General features: G+C 47.2%; 1 protein-coding gene across 2 annotated transcripts; it reads right to left on the bottom strand.

The window, feature by feature from the left end:
* Positions 1-394: 394 nt before the first annotated feature.
* On the bottom strand, positions 395-19,778 carry INPP5E (inositol polyphosphate-5-phosphatase E). 2 transcript variants are annotated; one of them, XM_070758766.1, is made up of 11 exons: positions 19,643-19,778; positions 16,651-17,483; positions 13,584-13,707; positions 12,651-12,748; positions 11,769-11,893; positions 11,441-11,560; positions 9,052-9,159; positions 6,209-6,370; positions 4,711-4,826; positions 1,920-2,056; positions 395-1,265 (listed from the first exon to the last, which is right to left on the bottom strand). In XM_070758766.1, exons 2-11 carry the CDS (start codon positions 17,394-17,396, stop codon positions 1,133-1,135), a joined length of 1,869 nt encoding a protein of 622 aa, XP_070614867.1. In that variant the 5' UTR covers positions 17,397-17,483; positions 19,643-19,778; the 3' UTR covers positions 395-1,132. The 2 variants fall into 2 exon arrangements, with proteins under 2 accessions (XP_070614867.1, XP_070614868.1); XM_070758767.1 differs by having other exon boundaries at positions 6,209-6,367; positions 19,643-19,734.
* Between the last annotated feature and the right edge of the window lie 2,239 nt (positions 19,779-22,017).

Here is a 22,017-nt window from a genome sequence, read left to right as displayed (position 1 = left end):
AATTTGTTATGAAGCACATCTGCGGGCTTTGCTCGGTAAGAAATAAAAAACAGATTCCCTTCATGGAGTTACCACACTGCAGGCTGGAAGGATGCTCTGGGACAGGGGGGGTCTCCAACCTTGGCAACTTTTAAGACTGGTGGACTTCAACTCCCAGAATTCCTCAGCCAGCAAACACTGGGAATTGAACTCCACAAGTCTTAAAGTTGGAGACCCTTGGTTTGGATACAAGCAACTGTATATGTTATGCATTCTGAATCTTGTAATACTCAATTATGTCCCACCAAGAGGAACAGGAAAGCTCGAACTGCATGTTGAAAGTCGTGGGCTTCCACTGAGGGTTTAGATTAGTTCTAGGTACAGCTGTGCAGAGATTAAATAAGCAGGTGACAAATTTTTAAGTTCTGGATCCTCCCGTTTATTTCAAAGAATTCTGAACCCAGGCACAATCCAAGCAAGTGATGGAGGGGAAAACATTTCTAACTACTTACCAACCATTGGCATTGGCTAAAAATGGCCTTTATTATTGCAAATACTGATTTTTGCAGCCACTCAAAGGTTCTATGCTGAGAGAAACCGGTTTCCACTTTTTCTTAATGATTTAAAAAAAACCACAGCTGATGGAAGCTGGCTTGTCTTGATTGACGGTAAGAAATCCATTCTATAAACTCCCCTGCTGGTGCTTTGTGAGTCTTCCCTTGCCCCTCTGGCATTTCAAGAACCGTTCTAGAATTCTTAGGGAAGATGCTGCTTTAGGGGACCAAATTAGACCGGGCGTAGATCACTCCTGAGCTGCAGCTGACCAATACAAGGCTTAGGGAATGTGTCCCTTTGTTCCCAAGAGGATCCTCGGAAGTATCTTTCAAACCTATGGAATGTTTATGGCTGACGTAAATGCCCACACCCTGCAGGATTATTTCAGCACTCTCCTCAAGCAACAGGATACAGGAACACAAGCTTGTTGAGCCGGGAGAAGCAGCAGGCTTGGTAAATCTTGGTCCAATCCCTTTCCAGCTTCAAAAGAGCCCACTGCCTTTGTGGCTCTGCTGAAGCCCAGCTTCAGAGGATGGGCTGAAGGAGACCTGGTGCACCACCCCCTTCGCTTGCCTCAGAGGTTCTTGGGCGCAGGGGGTCAGGAAACAGAACAGACAGTGCTGGATTTCTGGGTTTTCAGAGCTGGCTTTTTCTGAAGTTGTCTCATGAACCGTCTCTTTATGCCAAGCAAATAAAGTTCTCGATCAAATAGGCCTGCAGACAGTGGGATGCTGTAGGTGGATGAGACAAAGCACAAACCAGGTGGTGAAAATGTTAACATAATGTACTGTATTGGCATCCCAATTTTTCCTCATTTCATGTTTGCACAGCCTGGAAACGCTGTCAGCAATTAGATCAAAAAGACAAATCCGCCCCCTTCCCCCCACCTTAATTGGGTTGGTCACCTTTCCACACAATGTGGACCACTGCAATGGCACAGATGCCAAAATAAAAATGACTCTCCAAAAAGAAACAATCACAATATTGTACAAGATCTTTCTAGGTTTGGCTACTCCGTGAGATTTTGAATAGCGAAGAAGAGCTACAAATAACGGAACAGTGAGTAGAGGTTAGCAGACCCAGCCCAGTTGCATAAAATGGAGGACTATCTATTTCAATTGTTCAGCAGGAGAGTCCAGCTATGGGGTGGCCATAAGGGCAGGGTGGTCGAGTCCTGACGGATAGTTTTGTCCCAGTTCGGAGTCAAAGCCTCGATCTTTCTTGGCTCCTGATCCCGTCCTCCAGGGAGGAAGGCCACCATCTTGGTATCCTCACCCACCAAGCCTCTAAAACCCGGGCAAAGGGTTGCAATGCAGGAACGTTGGGAGGATGAAGCCTTTTCCAAAGGCAGCCCCTCCCTCTTGATGAGAGTCCATCGTACTCACTTGTCCCTCCCGGGTCTCACTTTGACACGGAACAACCCATATACGGGGCGGTGGTCGGATGTTCTGATCCCAAAGCAGGCCGAGTACTTCACAGCATGGATTTCATTCCGCTGGCGGCTTCGATAGATGACCCGGTCCTGGAAGAGAGAGAGAGAGAGGTGAGCAGAGCAGCCCCTGACAAATCCAACTAGGAGGCCTCTCGTGCTCTTGGTCAAACAGATCGGCTAGAGAGAACAACAGAGAGAATAAACTCTGATCTCTAGCTCTCTCTTATGGCAGTCTGCAACACCATCAGCCACTCAAACATAGCTCAGTTAAAGCTATATACATAGCAGTTCGATTACTGCAACGCTCTCTACATGGGGCTACCTTTGAAAAGTGTTCGGAAACTTCAGATCGTGCAGAACGCAGCCGCGAGAGCCATCATGGGGCTTCCAAGATTTGCCCACGTTTCTTCAACACTCCGTGGCTTGCATTGGCTGCCAATCAGTTTCCGGTCACAATTCAAAATGTTGGTCATGACCTTTAAAGCCCTACATGGCATTGGACCAGAGTACCTCCGGAACCGCCTGCTACTGCACGAATCCCAGCGACCAATAAGGTCCCACAGAGTTGGCCTTCTCCGGGTCCCGTCGACTAAACAATGTTGTTTGGCGGGCCCTAGGGGAAGAGCCTTCTCTGTGGCGGCCCCGGCCCTCTGGAACCAACTCCCCCCGGAGATTAGAACTGCCCCCACCCTGTCTTTCGTAAACTACTCAAGACTCACTTATACCGCCAGGCATGGGGGAGTTGAGACACCTTTCCCCCAGGCTTCTTTTGGATTGGATTGGATTTACAGTGATCCCCCGCTCGTTGCGAGGGTTCCGTTCCAGGACCCCCCGCAGCGAGCGGGTTTTCGTGAAGTAGCGCTGCGGAAGTAAAAACACCATCTGCGCATGTGCAGATGGTGTTTTTACTTCCGCAGCGCTAGCGAGGAGCCGAAGATTGGGGGCGGCTCGGCTGTTTTAAAACGTCGCCGCCGACATGGGGGGCTCGCTAGCACCCCCCTAACCCGGGTTGGGGGTTCGGGGGGGGGGTGCTAGCGAGCCCCCCATGTCGGCGGGGACGTTTTAAAACACCCGCGCGGCTTTCCAATGAGTCCCGAAGACAAACGTCAAACTTCCGCGTTTGTCTTCGGGACTCATTGGAAAGCCGCGCAGGTGTTTTAAAACGTCCCCGACATGGGGGGCTCGCTAGCACCCCCCCCAACCCAGGTTTGGGAGTGTGCTAGCGAGCCCATGTCGGCGGGGACGTTTTAAAACACCCGCGCGCCTTCCCAACTGAGCCCTCAAGCCAAGCGCCAAAGGCGAACTTCTGCGCTTGGCTTGAGGGCTCAGTTGGGAAGGCGCGCGGGTGTTTTAAAACGTCCCCGCCGACATGGGGGGCTCGCTAGCACTCCCCCGAACCCCCAACCCGGGTTTGGGGGTGTGCTAGCGAGCCCCCCATGTCGGCGGGGACGTTTTAAAACACCCGCGCGCCTTCCCAACTGAGCCCTCAAACCAAGCACCAAAGGCGAACTTCTGCGCTTGGCTTGAGGGCTCAGTTGGGAAGCGGCCCGAGCGAACGGCGTGGGCGGGAGAAGGGCGCGCGAGCCACGGGCGCGCGGGCAGGCAGGCTGCGGACAAGCCGTTCGCTCGGGCCGCTTCCCAGCTGAGTACTCAGCTGGGAAGCGGCCCGAGCGAAGCGGCAGCAGCGAGGAGTTTGCGTGGGCGGTGGTGGGGAAACTCCTCGCTGATGCCGGCCAAGAGGGGGAAGACCTAGGGAAGCCGCCCAGCAGCTGATCTGCCCGGCGCCATCTACGCATGCGTGCCCATAGAAAAAAAGGGCATGCATGCGCAGATGGTGTTCTGACTTCCGGGTTCAAAAATCGCAAATTACCCTGTTCGCAATGGTCGGGGACGCAATAACCGGGGGATCACTGTATTGGATTTATATGCCGCCCCTCTCCGAAAACTCGGGGCAGCTAACAGCAATGATAGACAATATACAATAATAATCCAATACTAAAAGCAAATTAAAACCCCTTAATATAGAAAACCAAACACACATACAAACATACCATGCATACCATTGTAACGGCCTAGGGGGAGAAGAAATCTTAATTCCCCCATGCCTGGCGGCAGAGGTGGGTTTTAAGTAGCTTACGAAAGGCAAGGAGGGTGGGGGCAATTCTAATCTCTGGGGGGAGTTGGTTCCAGAGGGCCGGGGCCGCCACAGAGAAGGCTCTTCCCCTGGGTCCCGCCAAGCGACATTGTTTAGTTGACGGGACCCGGAGAAGACCCACTCTGTGGGACCTAACTGGTTGCTGGGATTCGTGCGGCAGAAGGCAGTCCCTGAGATAATCTGGTCCGGTGCCATGAAGGGCTTTATAGGTCATAACCAACACTTTGAATTGTGACCGGAAACTGATCGGCAACCAATTATACTTTGTTTTATGTTTGGTATGAATGTGCTGTTTGGTTTATTTTAAAAAATGATAGGGTTTTATGTTTTTTTAATATTAGATTTGTTCCACTACTATACTGTTATTACTGTTTTGAGCCGCCCCGAGTTTTCGGAGAGGGGCAGCATACAAATCAAATAATAATAATAAATACATGAACACACATTGTTGGTTTTTATATTGCCACCCAACCATTAGACAGAGTCCTAACAGGGACATTGGAGGTTTTTATTCTTTTTGAGCTAGGTGAGCTTCCTTTGCCAGTCAGCCTGTTTTCTTGCTGCCCCCCCCCAAAAAAAACCCCCTTACCGTATATGAAGGCGTCCTCTGCTTGGAGGTTGTGTCATAGGTGTCCTGTCCAACATCAAACTTGTAGGAAGGACGGAAAAAGATGGGGGCCTCTTGGAACCCCTTGAATACAGAACCTGTGCAAAAAGCAGATCAAGCAAGTCAACAGGCTGAACCCTAAATCCTGGCCTTAAGGACGCCCCAAGATGCAGAGCTGCCCTGCCACATCATGTGCCAGGCTGCAGTGAACTGGCAAACGGAGGAAGTGGGAACTACAGTCTTGTGCGAAAAGCTTTGGTAACAAGGACCCAAGTAAAAGCCTCCCAGGCAGATGAGCCAAGGTGGTGCTGGGTTGGCAGGCCCCTCCTGCCACCCTTCCAGTGGACCCTCTTCTGACAGGTCACCGGTCTTGGCTGTTAGGTTGCAGTTAAATCAAATGTGGGTGTGATCAATTGCATATGGCTCAATAGCAAGAGGCAAAGGGGCCCGGCTAAGCCCCTTTCTCCATCTTAGAAATGAAGGGAGTTACAACATACGGCAATAAGGACCAGAACCATTTATTGTTAAATGTTCTAGTCATTAAATGAGGCATTGTATTACTACACCCAATTTCATGACTTTTATTAAGGCATTTAAGCAAATCCCTATGCTAATTAAGTGGAGTGTCAGGTCCTCCGAGTGAGAGAAGCTGCTCTGGACCTCTCATCACCCTTCCTGGAAAAGAGGTTCTACCCAGGGCATCTTCCAGGACAGCTGAGGTGGTTGAGTTCATTCTGCTTGGTGAAGACAGTTCTGCAGATCATCAGAGATCGAGAGGTCAAAACCAACCCTCTAAATCGCACTCAGAAACCAAGCGTGAGCTGTGCAGGGCCTTCTTGAGAGGGATGGAGAAAAGTGTGTGTGTGTGTCTTTAGAGTCCCATCACAAGGGATCATTGCGGAGGCAAGAGCTATGGTGCTGAGACTGCACGAAAAGGCCCAACTGGGGCCCAACTACAGCTTTGAGTTCTGTAAGTGTCATTGCATGGATCAAGACATATTGTCCTCCTGCAAAAACATATTGTCCTCCTGCAAAAACATATTGTCCTTTAGATAAAATCTTTAAGCTGGCCTGACCAAAGCCATTTTGTCTGCTTCAGTACAGCCACATTGGAGCTGAGGGTCAGGAAGGGCGGAATTGAACAGAGGGATTTTTGTAGACAAAACAAAATTCTTTCTCTTGGGAACCAAGGACATTCTCACACCTGGCCAGAAGAAGGCGGAGTGATGCATGATGATTGGATTGTGTGACTGATCGTTTTGAGAAAGCAGATTTTTAAAAAAACTTTTAATAAGGTGAAAACCGTAGGGGTTTTCAGAGTCGGTTTCCACCAGATATGTGCCAATATGGTATTTCCAAGAAAAGTAATATTTGAGGAATTCAATTAACTCAAGAGTCTTGCCTGCAATGGATTTATTACTTGGAACCTGACATTAAACCGACCCTTGACACCCATGGTCAATAGGAAGGGGCTCCTCACCAGTCTGCATTTCCTTCAACAGCTGGTCATGCTGCAGTAGCACTGACACGTCCAGGTCCTGGCCATCGTTGAGGATCTGTTCTACCACCTCCCGGTTCTCATTCAGGCGGAAGTTGAAGTCTCCAAACCAGAAGACGTGGTCGAAGCGGCTCGTGACATCTGCTGCAGAACATCAAGCGAAGGAGAGGAAACTGATCAAAGAGAGAAGCAACCTGCAATTAAGGAGAAGCTTCCTAAGAGGGAGGACAATTGAGCAGAGGAACAGAAGTTGCCTCCAGAAATCATGGGCGCTCCATCACTGGAGGTGATCTGACATGGTATAGCTTCTCCTGCTTGAGCAGAGGGCTTCCCTTCCAGCTCCTAGTCTATTCTAAAGAGGCTTTGGCGTTAATCACTTGTCCAGAATTCCTAAGCACCCGGCACTGACCAAGAGGCTGGAGGGTGAAATTCATTCCATACTGTTGTGGTTAGCTTTGGCCCAGCTCCTGCCCCAAGGACTGTGGATGTGGGGGAGACATCCACATGCTGCAGGCCTGTTTTGCCCCCAGTGGAATCTGCTGATGAAGGCTCCTCTGACCAAGACATGAGTGACAGGGAGGAGGAGAGTAGGGCAGACAGCTCAGAAGGAGATCAATTATCTAGCTCCTCCTTGGATTCAGAACAAGTTAATGATACAGCCACGCATGCGGAGAGCGATGCATAGGCAACAACAACTGAGAGATTATTATCAAAGAAAATGAGGCCACCTGTGGTTGGGTGGGGCTGTGGTAATTAGTGAGGGTGCTATAAATAGCAGCCTGTGGGTTTGGCCATTGTGGAGGATTATCTGATCTTTGTGTTTCGTGCCTGCCTTGCTGACTTTGACCTTTTGTGTGCCGATTTTCCCCCGCTTTGAAACTAAACCAGAGCAAAGTGTGTTTCACTTTGTGAAAGAAGAAGGACTGTGAATTGCCTCACAGCTGCAAGCTAAATATCACAGAACTGATAAGGGACTTGTACAAATTACCAGTTTGTTTGGAGACCAGTGCTCTTTGCTATAACAAAAGAGGGCTTGGTTTAAGTGCATTTTCATTATAAAGAACATTGTTTTGAATTTTCAAGTGTGTGTGTGTGTGTGTGTGTGTGTGTGTGTGTGTGAAATTTGTACCTGTGAATTTTTGGAAGGAGTCTACCAGAGAGCCCGACAGAACACATACAAAGCTTGCAAACAAACCAATTGAAACTAAAACCACTTCAGGTCTGAACTCTGAATTTCTGTACAGAGTCCTTGACATATGATCACATCTGAGCCCAATATTGCCGGTGCTAACCGAGTTTTTGAGTTTTGCCCAATTTTACAACCATTTTGGCAGCAGTTGTTACGTGAATCACTGCAGCTGTAAGTTAGCAACATGGTTATTGTGTGAGTCTGGCTTCTCCATTGGCGTTGCTTGTCGGAAGGGCCCAAAAGAGGATGATATGACCCCTGGACACTGCAATCATCATAAATACATGCCAGTTGCTAAGCGTCTGAATTTGGATAATGTGACCATGAGGATGTTGCAAGTCATTAGTCACTTTTTTCAGTGCTCCTGTAAGTTCAGACAGTCACTAAACAAACGGTTGCAAGTCAAGGACTATCTAAATTCTGAATTTCTGTGTGACTTTTTCATGCAGCCACCCTGAGTCCTCGGAGACAGGGCAGCATACAAATCTAATAAATTATTATTAATTTGAAATATAATGACCACAATCTGCCCCCGTTTGTTTATTTATTTCTTTAGTTATTAGATGTCTATGCCGCCCTTCTCGGTGCTCATTTCATTAACTTTGATTGGATTTCAATTCCCAAAGGTCTTAGCAATGTCCCTGCTGGTTGGGAAATTCTGGGGTTAATATAGAATTCTTTACTGGCCAAGTGTGGAAAGAATTTGTCTTCGGTGCATAAGTTCTCAGTGTACATAAAAGATATGTGATAAATCATGATCACAGTCATCATAAAAATGAAACAAATAAGAAACAACACTTAGTGATAGTTATAGGATACTAGATAAGGAATCAACATGAATCATACTGGGAAACTAAAGAGTAGAGTAGAGTAGATTTATTGGCCAAGTGTGATTGGACACACAAGCTATCAGTGTGATAGTCCATAAAAACTATAAGTAATAAATCATTGACATAGTCATCATAGAAATGAATCATTAAAACAACAATAAGTGATAGTTATAGGATAGTAGATAAGGAATGAACATAAATCATACTAGGAAACTAAAGAATAGAGCAGAGGAGCGGATAGAATAGAATAATTTATTGGCCAACTGTGATTGGACACAAAGAACTTTGGTCCATAAGTTCTCAGTGTACATAAAAATTGTAAGTGGTAAACCATGATCATAGTCATCATAATTGATCATAAATCATCCTTAGTGGTAGAATGAACATAAATTGTACTAGGAAATAAACAATATAAATTGTAAAGATACAAGCAACAAAGTTATAGTCATAAGTAGAATAGGTGATAGGAAATAGGAAAGATGAGGAGAAGAAGATTAATACAGTCTTACTAACAGTTTGACAGTGTTGTGGGAATTAGTTGTTTAGCAGAGGGGTGGCATTCGGGGAAAAACTGTGATCACTAAATCAATCACTAAATAAAGCCCATCCATTTCAAAATTGCCCAAATTAGGAAACGCTGGGGATTCCCTCTAAAATCTGATTTTATCGCTGGGACTCGCATTCTCTGCCGAGAATGTGACTTTCCAGAACACAAACTTTCATTCTGTTAGTTTGAAAGAGAAAGTGACACCTGCATATGACAAACACAGAGTGAAAGCCACAGTTTTCAAGTGCCGGTTACTCACAGGGACTCGATCGATAGGGGTTGGTATCTGGAATATTTCTGGGCAGCGAAAGAGCTTGGATGGTTTTGTGGTAATCCAGGAGCCTCTCGTTGACTTTGCCATCTCCAGCTGGAAGAAAAGAAAGCAGGTTTTTGTGGGGGAGAAAAGACCCAACACAGCAGAGCCTCCACTGGAAACCACTTGGGGAGATTTCTCTCTCCGAGGAGAACAGAATGATCTTCTCAATGCTGACTTCAATCCTCAGAAGGACCAAAACTCTCTTTCGTTTAGTTTATTGTCATTGTGCCTCGTACAATGAAATTAAAGCCATCTTCAGTATACATTAAAACTATAAAAATAAAACACAAAAACACATCCTTCGCATTCTATACAATTGAATTGGAAACCCTGGATATTGCATTAATAGAAACATAGAAACATAGAAGATTGACGGCAGAAGAAGACCTCCTGGTCCATCTAGTCTGCCCTTATCCTATTTCCTGTATTTTATCTTAGGGTGGATCTATGCTTATCCCAGGCATGTTTAAATTCAGTTCCTGTGGATTTACCCACCACGTCTGCTGGAAGTTTGTTCCAAGCATCTACTACTCTTTCAGTCAAATAATATTTTCTCACGTTGCCTTTGATCTTTCCCCCAACTGTTTGTTTGTTTGTTAGACTTCTATGCCGCCCTTCTCAAAATGACTCAGGGCGGTGTACAAAATTGTAAATGCAGACAACATATGTGAAGAAATTTAAGAATTATACAAAATTAATAAATATTCTAAAAACCTCATTCACGTTCATCCAATTCACAACATTGGCTGGAGACAATCTCATCACTCATAGCCCCCATGCCCACCGGCAGAAGCGGGTCATCAGAGCTTCACGAAAAACCAGGAGGGAGGGGGCGGTAAGTATCTCCAGAGGGAGTTTGTTCCAGAGGACCGGGGCCGCCACAGAGAAGGCTCTTCCCCTAGGCCCCATCAGATGGCATTGTCTGGCTGACGGGATCTGGAGAAGGCCGACCCTGTGGGACCTAACCGGCCGTTGGGATGCATGAGGCAGAAGATAGTCCCGTAGTTAGTTCTCGCTTAGCAACCAAAGTTACAACAGACCCTCCAAAAGGTTCCAACATGCTCATATTACGCTATGTAGTAGAATTCCACCTAGTTATTGCCTTGGGATAGAAGCTGTTTTTCAGTTTATTTGTCGTTTTTATTGTCTTGTGCCGTCTGCTAGATGCTAAAAGTTCACAAAAAGGGTGCCCAAGATGAGATGGATCTTTAAGGATGTTTTGAACTCTCTTAAGGCAGCGGGGAGATCTATAAAGCTTTTCCAAAGAGGGGAGAGGGCAACCAAGGATCTTCTGGGCAATGATGTTGACCGTATGCCACTGTGCAACTGGCAAACCACACACAGGTGCAGTAAGCTAAAATACTCTCTATGGTGCAGCAGTAGAAGATCTTACTCAATTATTTCAAAAACACAAAGTGTCTCTTGCGTCAACTTCTGGAGTGATGTCTTTCATTCGGTATGGAATTGATTCTATTCTTTTATTCTCTCTTGGAAGAGAGGGAGAAACCGTTTATAAGGCCAGCCCCCAAGGAGTCAGGAGTTCATTTATTTGAGAAGGGAAACTTGGGTGGATTCAACTTGGAGGGGTAGAAAGCACTGAGTGCCCTGTTGGAGAATTCCCTGAGAACCTTCACAGGTCAGAAGGGGAGCTGCTGCTGCCGCCGCTGCTACATGACTGGGGACTTCACAAAGGCAGGATGTATCCACAAAAGACGCTCAGATTCAAGCCTTAACTGTGTATCTCCCTTACTTGCATTCAACTGGGAACAGAGCACAAAGCAGGGAGTTCAAAGCAGGCATCGGACCAGAATATCTCCGGGACCGCCTTCTGCCACACAAATCCCAGCGACCAGTTCGGTCCCACAGAGTTGGCCTTCTCTGGGTCCTGTCGACTAAACAATGTTGTTTGGCGGGATCCAGGGGAAGAGCCTTCTCTGTGGCAGCCCCAACCCTATGGAACCAACTCCCCCCACATATCAGTTGCCCCCACCCTCCTTGCCTTTCGTAAGCTCTTAAAAACCCACCTCTGTCGTCAGGCATAGGGGAATTGAAATATTCCCTTCCCCTAGGCTTATAAAATTTATGTATGGTATGACTGTATATATGACTGATCTCTTAAATTGGGGTTTTTAGATTTTTTTAATATTAGATTTGTTTACGTTGTCTTTTTATTGTTGTTAGCTGCCCCGAGTCTGCGGAGAGGGGCGGCATACAAATCTAATAAATGAATAAATAAACTGGGGTACTTGTTTACGGAGATTTTTTGGGGGTGGGGTGGGGTGGTTTGTCACGATAGGTTGCAGGGCCAAGTGGAACTTGGGGAGATACTCACAGGTGAAGTGGGAAGTGATGAAAAGGAAGGACGTGCCGAAGAATGTGAAGCAAATCCCCAGCGCACCCTTGGTTTTGAACTGAGATACGATGCGCGTTGTCACTGTGGCACATTCCACCTCTGTGGGAAAAGAGAGAAGCGGCACAATGAGTGTTTAGACCCGGCGGGGACAGAACTTTCCCCGAATGATTGGCGCGAATGCCGAGCTTCAGTTCCACTTTCTTTCTCCCCACCAAAGGCAAACAAGGCTGCCTAGTGATTCAGCAACAGTCTCCAGGGTAGCAGGGACTGAAAAGGCCACTTGGAGTGGCTCCCTGGCCACGCCTACCTGAGCAGAACCAGATGAGATCCCTCCGCAGGAAGAAGGACAGGTAAAGGACCCCGTGAGCAGCTGCGTAAGACATGACGTACTGAGGGCCCAGCGTGGCCTGCAGGCGAATCTCCCATTCTCGCCTGCAGAAAGGAAGCAAAGCCAATTGGCCACTCGGCACTGGAGCAGCTGGGAGGTCAGCAGGCCCAATCCGAGCTCGGGAGGAACTTCTGTGGCCAGTCAGCCTGATTAAGAAGACATTGGATCTCCGGGAAGCACTCTTCACACGCACTCGTTCCCTGTGCTTGGGACCAATTCCTGCAGTGCCTGCCCACCTTCAGTCTTCTCCTGGATGTCAGCCTCTGGTCACGCCCACTGAAGAGTGTAGACAAATGAAGAGGAAAGGAGAAGACGGGACTAAGGTTGCCAACGGGCCCCTTGCAGCCTTCTTCTCCCAAAGGAGGCTTTCACCTACGAGATGCCTCACCCGGTATCTTTGAACAGGAAGCTCTGCCTCATTGCAAAAGGGGAGAGAGGACTTGCCACAAGAGGGAAAGGAGGAGAATAAGAGGGAGAAAGGAACAGGAAGGAAGGAAGGAAGGAAGGAAGGAAGGAAGGAAGGAAGGAAGGAAGGAAGAGGAAGGTTAGAGGAGGGATGGATACAAGAGGGAAGGAAGGAGATAGATAAGTCTAAGGGCTATTGGGAAGGAAGGAAGAACAGGAAGGAAGGAAGGAAGGAAGGAAGGAACAGGAAGGTTAGAGGAGGGATGGATACAAGAGGGAAGGAAGGAGAAAGGAGGGAAGGAAGGAAGGAAGGAAGGAAGGAAGGAAGGAAGGAAGGAAGGAAGGAAGGAAGGAAAGAAGGATCCCTCAGCTACAAAGCTGCTTCCGTTTCCATACCTATCTGGGCAGCCTTCTTGGATCCCTATCACATACATGTCCTGGGCATAATCAGGCTCAGTCGGCAGCAGGAGGTCATCCAGCGCTTCAGGGAGCTCCTGCAAGAAAAAAAGACCTTTCCAAGTGTAGATGAGCCCTCGAGGGCAATTGGAGGGCCAACTGAAGGACAAGAAATGAGGCTGGGTAGCAAAACCATCTTTCTGCCTGTAGGATGCAAACAGTTTTTCTGTTCACTCAGGTTGGAATGCAGAAAATGGACCAAAAGTGCTGTTTACTGATCTGGTCAGAAAATTACTCAATCCACATTATTTGGAGGATTAAAGGCTCCTCCTGCTGCCCCATGCACTATTTGTGAAATGATGCACAAATGCTTGTTTCAGGTACACAAGCATTCTAACAAGGGCAATTTCCAAAGTCCCACCTCTACCGTGGCAGAAACAAAAGTATCACACAAGGAAAGGCTCCCATTTTCTCACCCACAGCTCACCTTTAGGAAGCTAGATTGGCCCATCTGCTTCTTTCCACGGTTTGATTACATTTCCCAGAAAGAAATCTTTGTCAATGCAAAGCTGAAAGTGATTAAAAACACTCCTTGTCTGGGAACGGAGGAGCTGCAAGTGGATTTATGGATTCTAGACTGTTGGGTTTGTCACGACAGGTTGCATCTATCCTCATTGGACGTGCTTCCAAACCGTTTGCACTAAAATGTGAACTTGACATGCAAACGAGAATCATTCGTCCAGAAATATCTGCAGAGTTTGTGAAGCAAAAGGGCAAGTGGGGAGTAACACTTTCCCAGAGAGAAAAGTCAGTGTGAAGCCCAATCTGCCAATGCTGGAGGCCGAGCTGAGCTGAGCCTCTATTTTTTCCTCCTGGGCTTTCGTAGGAAAACTCTGGTGACTAGAAAAGGACCCTGGCCCCTCCCTTCCTCACCTTCTGGCCCTGCATGTTCCAGGTGGACACAAAGATGCCAACGTTGCGATCGGGGAAATACCGGTTCAGCTCTTCTGCTCCCAGAAGGGCGCCACTAGCAAGAAGGCTGCCTTCCAAGTAGCTTCTGTAGAAAAGGATATTCTGTTTTGTTGCATTAAGACAATCTACAGTGAAGGCTTGACTTACCTGTGAAAAGTCAGCTAAGACTGAAATCAGGACTGAAAAGTCAAAGGTGTAAGAGAGAAGGAGGTAGGTGAGCCAGGCCTTTCTTAGCTCCAAGCTCCTTAGTTTCCTGGTAGCTGTGGCAAAGTTCTCCCCTGAAAAAAGCTCAGCTGGTATTGGAGTGATATTTGGGGTGGGTGGTGGGCATAGTTCCCTCTAAGCTGAGCAGTGAGCAATCGCTCACTTAAAAATCATCATCAACTCAGAGTTTTCCAAACCTGCCCAGAAGCCGAGAGGGAAAGAGTGAGAGGGAAGGAGAGAGAGAGGAAGAGAGGAAGAGAGAGAAACAGATAGGAAAAAGAGAGGAAGGAAAAGAGAAAGAAAAATAATGGGAGTAAGGAAGAGAGAAAGAAAATCAAAATCTAGTTTGAAACTAGCTCAACTATTTAAGTGGCATTTGGATATTGATAGAGTTGCCCTATTATGAGCTCACTGTTATAGACACACAGTACAGTATTTTATTTTGAAATTCTCTGAGGCAAAACAGGGTGGGTTTTTTATTTGTTTGTTTGTTTGTTTGTTTATTAATTTATTTATTATTTCTGTGCCGCCCAGTCCCAAAGGGACTGCCGCTCAGACACTATACTTTTCCGCCCACCCCCCCAAAAAATTAGAGGGAACACTGGTGGTGGGTAGGAGAGACAGAGTGGGGGCTTCTTCAGTTCAGTGAGATGCAGCAGTTGCAATACTCAGGAGGACAAGCTCAAATCATGAAGGTGGCTAGGCTGATCTCCAAAACTACACTGGAAGTTTTTAAGAAGATATTGGATAACTATTTATCTGAAATGGTGTAGAGTAAGCACGGGATTGGACTAGAAGATCGCCAATGTCCCTTCCAACTCTGTTATTATTATATGATGAGGATGAGGAATTTATCTCCGGTGTCTAAGTGTACATACAAACGACAAAGTCACATGATCATGAGATACCAACAGGAGAAGGTAAAAGGAAAGGTGAGAAGGATGACAATAATGCGGTTCCAATACAAGGGAAAATGTGGCATAAGAGTGTGTGGTGGGAATTAGCTGTTTGGCAGAATGATGGCATTGGGGGGGGGGGGATTTACTGTCTTTGTAACTAGTTGTTTTGGCGTCCCGAGGGGAGGATTCTGGGATTTCACAAAAAGCAAAAAAAGCCAACCATGTTTGTGGGGAATAGGGCTGCTCTTAAAAACATCCCAGTGTGAAGCTGTGTTGGCTTCAAAGATCATGAACAGCCTTCTGATTTGGGCCAGAAAAGAATTCTGATAGAACAGTGGTTTTCAACCTTTTTAATAGAATAGAATAGAATAGAATAGAATTTTATTGGCCAAGTGTGATTGGACACACAAGGAATTTGTCTTGGTGCATATGCTCTCAACGTACATAAAATAAAATATACATTTGTCAAGAATCATGTGGTACAACACTTAATGATTGTCATAGGGGTCAAATAAGCAATGAAGAAGCAATATTAATAAAAATCTTAGGATATACGCAACAAGTTACAGTCATACAGTCAACATGGGAGGAAATGGGTGATAGGAATGATGAGGAAAACTAGTAGAATAGAAGTGCAGATTTAATAGAAAGTCTGACAGTGTTGAGGGAATTATTTGTTTAGTATATAATATATAGTATATAGTATATATAATGCCGCGACCCCTTAAAACAGTTCCTCATCTTGCGGTGACCCCCAACTATAAGTTTAGTGCCAATTCTTCCAACAGATCTTTAAGCTAATTGGCCAGAGATCAGAAGGACCACCCCCTGTAAACACCTGATTGGTTGGATTGTAAAAATATGTTCTGAGATGCCAGAATAGAAGCTTTAGTTGCTGACACCTTTGGAAATTTGTCTTTTTTCAGGGTCTTAGGCGACCCCTGTGAAAAGGTCATTCGACCCCCAAAGGGGTCCTGAACCCAAGGTTGAGAACCACTGTGATAGAAGAACAACACACTGTCCCCACAGATGGCTGGGTCACTCTGTTGCACCTTTTCAAGCCCTCCCGACCACTACAAAGCCAAACTTTCTTTCCCCATTCTCCCTCCCCAAAGCCTGCAATGAAAGGGGGGGGGGGGGGACGACAAGAAAAGGAACCCAGTGGTGCAAAAGAATTATTCCACAACGAACAGAGATTCTAACACGTGCACCACCCACTTCCGCTATTTTACTACCTCAGCCAGGAATGTTTGCAGGCTCCTGAAGGGCAAAACAGCCATGGGAATATGGGGCCCTCTTGTTATCAAGGAGCCTCTCTAGGACTTGGCCTCAGTTTTAGAGAGGGAAGAGACAGCCAGGGGTCCCTAGACAGGGAGGCTGCACAGGGCTTGATGGGGCCAGAGTCATTATAGAGTGGGTCTCTCCCTTCAAAACGGCATCCTTTTTCTGATGACTAATGAAGCCGTGTTCTCTTTCTCTGGATCACAGCGGGGTCAGCCAAACAGCAGCAGGGGTTTCCTGCTCACCTGCTACCCCACCCTGCTGTTGGCAGCTCTACGGCTGAACCTGAGCTAGAGATCCTTTTCTTTATGCCAGGGATCTAAGCAGCCAGGCTGGGAAGGCAGGGCAGAGCACCCTGGGGTTCAGGAAGCAGCCCTATCTGCAGACAGATAACTTTCTAGAAGAAAACGAGCAAAACCTTACCGTCTAAAAGTGATGCACTCCAAACTGACAGGGATTTCCCAATAGCATTATTGGAGGGGATATTAGGTTGCTGCTGAAACATCCTCCCCCCCCCCCCAGTCCCCCCAAACACATTTTTCCCAGATTTATTTACATACACAGAGAATAATTTGCCTGCTGCAAAGGCCTGGTCCATATTGACGGCCACCCACCTCGTGGTCTCCCTGCCCCAAGATACACACCTGTTTCGCACATCTGTGACCCGGATGGGGGCCAGCAGGCTGAAGGTGGATTTGGTGGAGGCAGCCAAGCAGTGTTCGCAAGCCATCCCACGTCTCTGGAGCTGCGTGTCGCTCCAGCTGCTGCCCGCTCGTGGAAAGCCCTTCCGGGAGCCAAACTTGTACTCCGCGCAATCTGGGTCAATCCTATTAGTTGTCCTCAGAGAAGGAAAGGAGCCCTCCAGTTCCAGAGGAGGGGGAGGCTGGGAGGCCAAGACCCGGGGCAACGTCTTAGGTGAAGCTGAAAGGCTGGGTCTGCTTTGACTGAGGTGGGGACCCTCGGAGCCCGAGTTCAAGTCATGGCGAGGCTGCAGGTGGTAGAGGTGGCTGTCGCTGGAGGAGGCTTCCTGCTTAGTGGGGCTCTCTCTTCCCTGGAAAGACCCCTCGGAGGAGCACCTCTCAGTTGGATCAACCGAATTCCCTTGATTCATTCTGAAAGGCTTCCGCCGCCGCCGCCAGGTCAATTCATCCAGAGATGACGTCCGCTCCAACCGCGGCTTACGGGGAGGCTTTGGAGTCAATGACTTGAGCCCAAATGGGACTTGGGATCCTTCTAACTGTGGTCTGTAAGGATCACTGGAAAAGGAGAGCTTGGTTTCTGGAGGGTCCTCGGAGAGATGATCCCCACTACTGCCTGCCTCTTTCCTTGGGGAGCAGCTGTTCTCCTTTGCCTGCAGGGTTTGGGGCCCATTGCTTGAGAGGTGCTCCATTGTCTGCTAGGTGAATCCATTAGATGCACCAAGAAGAAGTCAAAGAACCGCTATTTCTTAGCCAAGTTTCCATCTCGGAGGAAAAACCTGAACAGGAATAAAACAACAACAACAAAAAAGGTCAGGGAAGGAACTCTAGAAGTGCTACCCAAGATGGTGTGGCACTTTGTATTGCTCCTGGACACATTATGAGACAGGTTAGCCAGCCTTCTGCTTTCATTCCAAATTTTTGAAACCACCCAATGGATCCACTCTCAAAAGATGCTCCTAGTATTAGTTGGGTCATTCCCCTTTTGAAGATCAGAAGTTTCTGAAACAAACTAAATAATGATATTATTATTATAGTAGATTTTTCTGGAAGAACACGATTCACCCCATTATTAAGTAGATGATGAAAATGTAAGGTGCCCCTTAAATAGTTTATATTCAGTCTTTGAAAGAGACTACAGTTTATACCCACTAAACTAAAGTATCAGATGTCAAGGCAGGGATGTCAAAGTGGGAAAAACACATATATGGTTGTAATGACAACTGTAACCATAAATGTTACCAATACACAAGTGGTAATGGAGGTAATGGAGCATCAGGGAACCCTCAAAGGACTAGAAAAGAGCTGGCATGATTTCCATCTTCAAAGGAGGAAGGGAAATGGGTCCAGGAAATGACCGAATACTTGGGAAAATGCTGAAAAAGATGAATCAGCAATGAATCAGTGAACACCTAAAGGCAAGAAAGTTATAACCCGAAACCAGCATGGGCTTGTCAGACAAATCTTATTGAATTCTTTGACAAAGTGGCTAAATTAGACCACTGAAATATTGTGGGCATAATTTACTTGGATTTCAGTAAGGCATTTGATAAAGTAGACCGCAACCTGCTATTTAATAAAATAGAAATAGGGTTAGACAATATTATCATCAGATGGATTTATAAGTGGCTGACCAATCACACTCAATGTGGAACTACATCTACACTGAAGAGAGTATGCAGTGGGGTACTGGACTGGAACATGTTGGAAATGCAAAAAGACCATTGGAACATATTATCATATATGGTGGGAATGCCACAAAGCAAGGGATTATTGGGGGAAAAATTAGACAATGGCTGGAAGAGATTTTAGAGAGGAAACTCAATCTGAAACCCAAATTATTTTTGTTAGGAATAACCATCCACAAATACGAGAAAAATAAAGTACTATATGCTTAATATTACATATTTTAACTGCGGCAAGAATGGCATATGCCCAGAAATGGAAAAATAAAGATGCCCCTACGAAAGAAGAAATCTTATTAAAAATTCTAACATGCAGAGATGGACCAACTGACGCTAGAAAATCCGATATAGATTATTTTTGAAACTTGGAATAAATTATATAATTGCACAGAGAGGAAAAGCAAGACTAAATGCTAGAAAGTATGATGGAGTAGTTCTAAATCAATTCAAACTTAAACAGGTATTAGAAAATTAGTAGGGGGGGAAAGGGAATAATCAATGTATATATTGAATAGATCATCATGCACCTTTCTTCTCTTTTTGTTATTCATATTTTTGGTGTTATATCGTTCTGTATATGTTATGTTTTTAAAATGTATTATAAATAAATAAAAACTTTATAATAATAAAGAGCAATCCTCTTAGGAGTTTCCTAATGAACGATTACCCACAGGAGATTTGGGCTGGCCCCATTGTGGCCATAAAGGGGGGGGGGACTCTCCCTGGGAGACTTTTCTGCCTTTTTCCAAAGACTGGGGGGCAGGGGTTTTTCTTTTGGGGGGGGGGGTGTTTACAGGAATAGGGCGGCCTAGACGAATGGGGGAGGGGTAGACCTGGACTCAGCCCCCCCCCAGCAGCAGGGGCTCCCTCAGGGGGGGCGAGGAAATGGGGGAGGGGGAGAGGAGCTAGGGGAGGGGGGCAGAGGGGTCCCCAACTCCAGGCCCGCCTTTCCTCCAGAGGCCCTTCTGGGCCTGAGGGCAGATTAAGCGGCGGGGGGGGGGGCGGGCGCCACACAAATCCTCTTCCCTCCTCCAAGGCATGCACGGCAAGGATCCAAAGGGGGTGGGGTTGGTTTCCTTCATCGGGGGGGGGGGGGCAGCGACCGAGTCCGCTGGGCCGAAACACGCGTCCTGATCAGTGGAAACAGAATTAAATCCATCCAAAGGAAAAGGAAGGAGAGCGACACGAACGGCGGGAAACGAAGCCCCCAAGCGAAATGTTAGAAAGAGCCTCCGGTGGGCGGAAAGGCCTACCTCGCAGGGTGGTTGTGCGGCCCCCTTCACACCGCGCCGCTCCCGTCCCGTCGCCTTCGTCGAGACTGTGGCTCCTCCCCCTTCCAACGGCCGCCCCGCGCGCGCGCTCGCTCCCCTCGCCCCGCCCCCGCTCCCCTCGCCCCGCCCCCTCAGCACGTTGCCATGACGCCCGCTCCCTCAGCGCGTTGCTATGACGCCCGGCGGTGGGCGGTTCTTCCTTGCCGGCGCCGCGGAACCCGGATGGGTGGTGGAGGGGCTGCAGCTGTGGAGCCACAGCTGGGTCCTTTCTCCCGTTCCCCCACACGGCCTGTGTGGCTCCGCTCCGCCAGCGTCCCGTCCCGTGGATTCCCCACCCGCGCAGGTTTTGCAGGGAAACCTCCATTTACGACAACTGGGCCCCAAAACACGGGGCAAGGTATTCAGCGATGCCCGGGGCATTAAAGGGGAAGAGAAAGTCAGCTAAGAGTATTCGCTGGCTGGGGAATCCTGGGAGTTGAAGTCCAAATATCTTCAAGTTGCCAAGGTTGGGAAACACCGACATAGAAGATGGAGGGCAGAAAAAGACTTTATGGTCCTAGTCTGCCCTTCTACTATTTCCTCTATATTTTATCTTAGGATGGATCTATGTTTATCCCAGGCATGTTTCAATTCAGTGACTGTGGATTTACCAACCACCTCTGCTGGAAGTTTGTTCCAAGCCTCTACTACTCTTTCAGTCAAATAATATTTTCTCAGGTTGCTTATCTTTCCCCCAACTGACCTTTGTTCTTGTGTTCACTTTCCTATTGAAAACCCTTCCCTTCTGGACCTTATTTAACCCTTTCACATATTGAAAGGGTTGGTTTCCTTCATGGGGGGGAGAGGCCGACCGAGTCCGCTGGGCCGAAACACGCGTCCTGATCAGTGAAAACAGATTTAAATCCATCCAAAGGAAAAGGAAGGCGAGCAGCGGGAAACGAAGCTTCCTCTGTCTCCCAGAGGCCCTCTGGAGGCTGGAAACAGCCTGTTTTCCAACTTCTGGTTGGCCCAGCAGGCTCGTGTTTCACCCTCCCCAGGCTCCAAAGGCTTCCCTGGAGCCAGGGGAGGGCAAAAACGCCCTCCCCCATGTTCCCCCCCAGGCTCTCTGGAAGCCAAAAACACCCTCCCAGAGCCTCTGAGTGAGCCAAAAATCACCTACGGCAACGGCTCTGGTGCCAGCAGATATGGCTCCGTGTGCCACCTGTGCCATAGGTTCCCCATCACTGACCTATACTATTTCAAATCACTGTCTAGAAACACCGATGCTTTTGAACTCTGAGATTGGGCCAAAACACATCAAACGTCACCCGAGGCCTCTGGAGGCAGTGACCTGACTCAAAGCTACTGTGGAAAAAAAACCCCTACATTATAAAAACCCAGCTGGAGAAGCTGGAAGGAAAGAGGACAAAAAGCTGCAAAAGTGATGGACTCAGTCAGGATGGGGATATGCTTGGAAGACTGAAGGCGGGGGACAGACCCTCTCGGGGGAAATCTGGGTGGTCACTCTAAATTGATAGAACTTAAATGTTTCATACACATTTGCCGCACTGTTTTGGGACCATCCGTTCAGGCTCAGTTTCCCCAAAGGGCGCAGGAACTGGGCGAACTCTGAATTCCTCTAAAGAAAGGCTTCTCCAAACCAAGGGGAAGGTTGGAAGGTTTGTCGTGCCAGAAACTTGCAGGCTTTTGGGAACGCTGCTGCTGCTTCTGTGTAAAGTTGGGGACCCCAATAAACCATAGGCTTGAGTTAAGTGTGAAAAGTGCTCCAGATGCACAAAATATTTTATTTTTAAGAACGTACAGTGTCGTTTGCAACGTTTAGGACAGAGGGTGGCTCTTCTGTGTGGAGGAAACCTGGAATTTGTAAATGCTCGGTGGTCACCAACAAGAGGAAAATTCAAGAGAGACAGAGATTTAAAAGAACAAAAACATCTTGAATTTGTTTGAGATGTTTTTTGTCCCTTTAGAGTTTAGACCTCTGTCTCTCTTGAATTTTTCTCTTTTGGTGACTACCGAGAGAGGTCAGCAAGTGGCTGAGACAAGTTCTTTTTTTTTTTTTTTTTACAACTCTTCGCCCACAACAATCCTTGGAAATGTATTTAAGACTCTCCAGAACCCAGCTATGTCAAATGAAGCCACAGAGTTGAGCATCAACGTTAAAAAATACCCTCTGAAATTCATGACTTGGACATTGGTCTTCTGGACTGGACTTTACTGCACCAACAATGAGTTCCCGCTTGTCGCTGTTCAGACTTAACAGGGATGTTAGCATAACCTATGATAGTTTTGAAGAGTTCCTGCTACCTATTTCCACCTGAGACCTATTTTACATCTCTTGTTAGAGAGGCTTGCTAATT

The sequence above is a fragment of the Erythrolamprus reginae genome, chromosome 8, assembly GCF_031021105.1.
Source record: "Erythrolamprus reginae isolate rEryReg1 chromosome 8, rEryReg1.hap1, whole genome shotgun sequence".
Taxonomy (NCBI): Eukaryota; Metazoa; Chordata; class Lepidosauria; order Squamata; family Dipsadidae; genus Erythrolamprus; species Erythrolamprus reginae.
Note: the sequence above shows the minus strand (reverse complement) of the source record. Positions and strands in the feature narration are given on the sequence as shown.